The following is a 4,222-nucleotide window of genomic DNA, read 5'->3' as shown; positions in this document are numbered from 1 at the left end:
CATTGCATTTATTGCTTGCTTGCATCACCTTTATTTGTTACTTCCACTACTAAAAAACAGGGGTTTAGCGACGGACAATTCCGTCGCTAAACCCTTAAATTCCGTCGCTAATGGTGATTAGCGACGGAATGGCGACGGATTAATTCCGTCGCCACAATGTTGGTCACTAAACGAGTAGCGACCAACATTCTCAATCCGTGGCAAATTTAGCGACGGAAAATCCGTCGCCAAATTTGCTAATTCGTCGCCATTTAGTCTCATTTGAAGACGAATTATGAGACTAATTGGCGACGTATAAAGATATATTAGCGACGGATGTATCCGTCGCTAAATGTAATAATTTAGCGACGGAAATATCCGTCGCTAATGTGTCACATTTTGTCTCATTGTGTTCATTTTAGCGACGGATGTATCCGTCGCTAAACCTGACAATTCCGTCGCCAATAGAGTATTTTTTTGGCAAATTTCTGCCGTTTTCTGTTGTTTTTTTGTTTCGCTGACGTTTAAAACCTGCTAAATACAATAATTAAATTTTATTTTAGATTACACCTAATTGAAACTGAATAAAAATATATATATAAAATAAAATATCAAAGTATACATATAACGTTGTTTGAAAAAAACATCGTACATAATATATTTTAGAAAACAAAATAAACAGGAAACTACAAATCTGTAGTGTCGCCACCGTCTGGCGGGAGATGGGGAAACTGTGGCTGATACTCTGGTGGGAGATTCGGCATCATCCTTGCAATCTCATCACGTATCATCTGTGCCATGCTCGCCTGCTGTGCCGCCAACCGCTGCTCAACCTGCCGCAGGCCCTCCTGGATGCTGGCCTGCACACGGCGCTCGACCTCCTCATCCTCCTGCTGTGATGTCCGTGAAGAGCTGCCTCTCTGCGGTCTGATACTCGGACCTACATACCTGCTGGTAGCCGAACCCAGGCCGTACACCCGGTGCTTCTTGTTGACGCCCTCGATATCCATAATTATCTGCGTCTCATCCACAGGACTCGAGGTGCTCCCCTCTCCGGTCAGCGACTGTGTCGCAGCAGCAAGCCTCTCAGCGATGGCGTCCTACGTCCAAAACAATTACGAAACATATCAGTTTAGTTTTATAACAAATAAAAAAACATAACACTTTATAAATAATTCTAATTATTAAGGAAATTTCGGCAGCATTTCCTCTGTAATATGAACATCACCCATTTTTCAGGGAAGTCCTGCAAGCAAATTACAATATATAACCTAACCAACCAAATATATTGAGTTCTAATTACACAAATGTTAAGCCTATACAGTTTAACACTTCATGTATAATATACTCAACACTTAAGCCTATATACACAACTTATAGAATTTTAATGTGATAAGGACTTACAGTCATATCCTGAGCCCTCTTGTCGACCGGTTTCTTCTCAGCCTTCGTTTTATGAAGGCGACTATACAGCTCTGTCGCAGACGGCTTCCGGCCGAGCTCCTTAGCCTATCAGAAAAATACAAATTTATTAAGTATTAAAATAAAACAAATACGTTATTTAAGTAATTTAATTACTGATTAGAAACAAACCATCACATCCATATGCTTGATAGCGGAGCGAGATCCCCCGGTATGGCGGACAGGTCCAGAACCGGGGCCCGCATGCTCACTCATCCGGTTTGCCCGGGCTGTCTCTGACTTCTTTTTCTCCTTCTCTGTGTCCCAAAATGCATTCCAGGCTTCCCAGATCTCCTGATTCACAGATGTATGCTTCTTTTGCATTTTCCTCATCTTGTGAATGTTGTCTTTGTACCGGGTGGCTGCATGGGTCATGAAGACCCGTCTGATTACCTCCTCGCTGTACGCAGAGTCATCCCACCAGAACTTCTTCTGCAAACAGTAATAACATGAGCTTTGAGTTAGAATTTTCACAAATATCAAAACTTAAATATAATAAACTGAAAATTTAATTACCTGAAATTGCTGAAAATAGAACTCCCTCTGGTCCGCTGTCAGAAAACGCCATGCTGATCCAGTCTCGAACCAGCACTGCCTGAAAATATCCCGGATAGCCCGAGAAACAGGCCAGAGTCCAGCAACATTGTCCTGTGATTTAATAAGCATAATTTACTTTGCATACATATTAATTCCATACTAAAAATCACAAAAATTAAAAAAACTTTAATCATACCTGCTAGGGTCCGGACGAACCATCGCCCTACCCTGGTTGTCCAAAATGGCCGGGGGCTCGCCTGCCTCACGCTCCTGCAAAGGCTGAACAGGTCCTCCAGCCTCCTCACGATGCTTCTCCTCAACGGGCTCGGTAGGGTCCCCCCGTCCTCGGCCTGAGCCTCGGCCCCTCATACCTGCACTAATTGTCAAGTTAATTGTTCCAAAACTAAACAACACATTATAACACTACATACGTGAAACATATAACTAAGAAATATGAATTCAATTTAAAATAGTACACTTGAATAATATAATTATGAAACATAATTATAATTAAGAAACATGCTAATACATAAAATACTCTAAGCTACTAAAGTTCTTCAATTTCATCTTCGTCTGATGAGGATGCGATAAAGTCAGATTCTGTTTGATCAGGAGGCACGAACAACGCATCTTCTTCAGCTTCTCCGTTGTCATCAGCTAAATATGTCGAATTGTCGTCCGTTGCAACAATGAGAGGATTTTCTTCTATCACGTCTTGAAAAGCCGGGATAATCCCCTCGGGCATGTCAAGTTCAGATCTTGCCTTTGTCCTGCAAACTGCCCACCAATTTAATTTATCCCTTCTTTTACTCGGATATGGCAGGTAATGAACTTGGTCGGCCTGTTCGGCTAAGATGAATGGTTCATACTTATTGTATCTCTTTCTGTTATTAATATCCACCATGTTGTATTTTTTGTTACTAATTGTGCCAGAATTTCGTGCTGGGTCGAACCACTCGCATTTAAATAAGACAGTCGTCTTCATTGGAAGAGCCGGATACTCCAACTCAATTATGTCTGTCAGAACTCCATAAAAGTCATTTTCGTTGTCGACATATTGAGTTCCCTTCACGCAGACTCCACTATTCATAGTAAGCTGTTCCTCCCCATAAGCTTGAGTCTGAAACTTAAATCCGTTTACACGGTACCCCTTAAATGTTCTTACTGATCTAAGAGGTCCTTTAGCGAGACTAAGAATAAAGGGATTAGTACAAACAGTTGGATCTTGCACCTGTAGCGTAAAAGTGTATTATAAATCAAAACTTTTTATTGAAAGAATCGAAAAGTATTTTTTAAAATACTTACGTATTGTTGAAACCAGTAGGCAAATTGACTCTCGAACTTCGCTTCAATTTGAGAGATGCTGATTTCAGGGTTTTCTCTGCGCAACTCGCCTTCGAAAACCCTTAGTTAAGAAGAAAACAATTATTAGAAGCTGAATAATTATTGGATATTACATTGACAACTGTATTAAAGCCTACTCTCTGTAATTTTCAATTTCTGAACAATTCAACAAGACATATGTCCGGGCAGCAACAATCTCAGAATCTTCAAGATATCTCTTGCGGCAAGCACCCACTGATTGCCCGTGCGGCTTGAAAATAGATAGTCTGTCGACATCGTCATCGACTTCAATGTCATAAACTTCATTCCTTTGCGCCGCTCAGGTATCATTGGGTCACCTTCTGAAAAGTAATAAGCTGCAAATTTTGCGGTTTCTTCGTTCAAGTATCCGCTACTGATGCTTCCTTCCACCCTTCCTTTATTGCTGACTTTTTTTCAGCTTTCTCAAATATCTGATTCCACATGCCTCAGTTAGTGAACATGACATGTCAATATATATACTGCTACACAGAATTGAGAAAATTCAGTTACATTACCTTTCAAATGGATACATCCAGCGATACTGAACCGGACCTGCCATCATAGCTTCGTACGGCAGATGTACGGGTAGATGTTCCATGGAGTCAAAAAAGCTGGGCGGAAAAATACGTTCCAGATTGCACGGTATCTTTGGGATTTCCAGCCTCATACGATCTAGATCTTTCTCTGTTAGAGACGTGGAGGTTAACTCACGAAAGAAGATACTCAGCTCTGTTAAAGGCTCCCAGACTTCCTTCGGTAATAGCTCACGGAGAGCGATTGGCAGAAGTCTTTGCATAAAAATATGGCAGTCGTGACTTTTCATTCCATGCATTTTCAGACCGATTGTATCGACACATCTGGACAAGTTGGACGCGTAGCC

At 41.2% G+C, this 4,222-nt stretch overlaps 1 protein-coding gene across 1 annotated transcript; it reads right to left on the bottom strand.

Annotated features, from left to right (window-relative positions):
- Positions 1 to 665: 665 nt before the first annotated feature.
- LOC130015103 (uncharacterized) lies at positions 666 to 2,346 on the bottom strand. The gene is made up of 5 exons (XM_056104645.1): positions 2,194 to 2,346; positions 1,957 to 2,088; positions 1,573 to 1,872; positions 1,384 to 1,488; positions 666 to 1,079 (listed from the first exon to the last, which is right to left on the bottom strand). The coding sequence occupies exons 1-5, from the start codon at positions 2,344 to 2,346 to the stop codon at positions 666 to 668; spliced, it is 1,104 nt and encodes a 367-aa protein (XP_055960620.1).
- Positions 2,347 to 4,222: the final 1,876 nt, after the last annotated feature.

This window comes from Mercurialis annua, linkage group LG2 (assembly GCF_937616625.2).
Source record: "Mercurialis annua linkage group LG2, ddMerAnnu1.2, whole genome shotgun sequence".
In the NCBI taxonomy this organism is placed as follows: domain Eukaryota; kingdom Viridiplantae; phylum Streptophyta; class Magnoliopsida; order Malpighiales; family Euphorbiaceae; genus Mercurialis; species Mercurialis annua.
The sequence above is the reverse complement of the archived record's forward strand: the minus strand, read 5'-3'. Positions and strand labels throughout refer to the sequence as shown.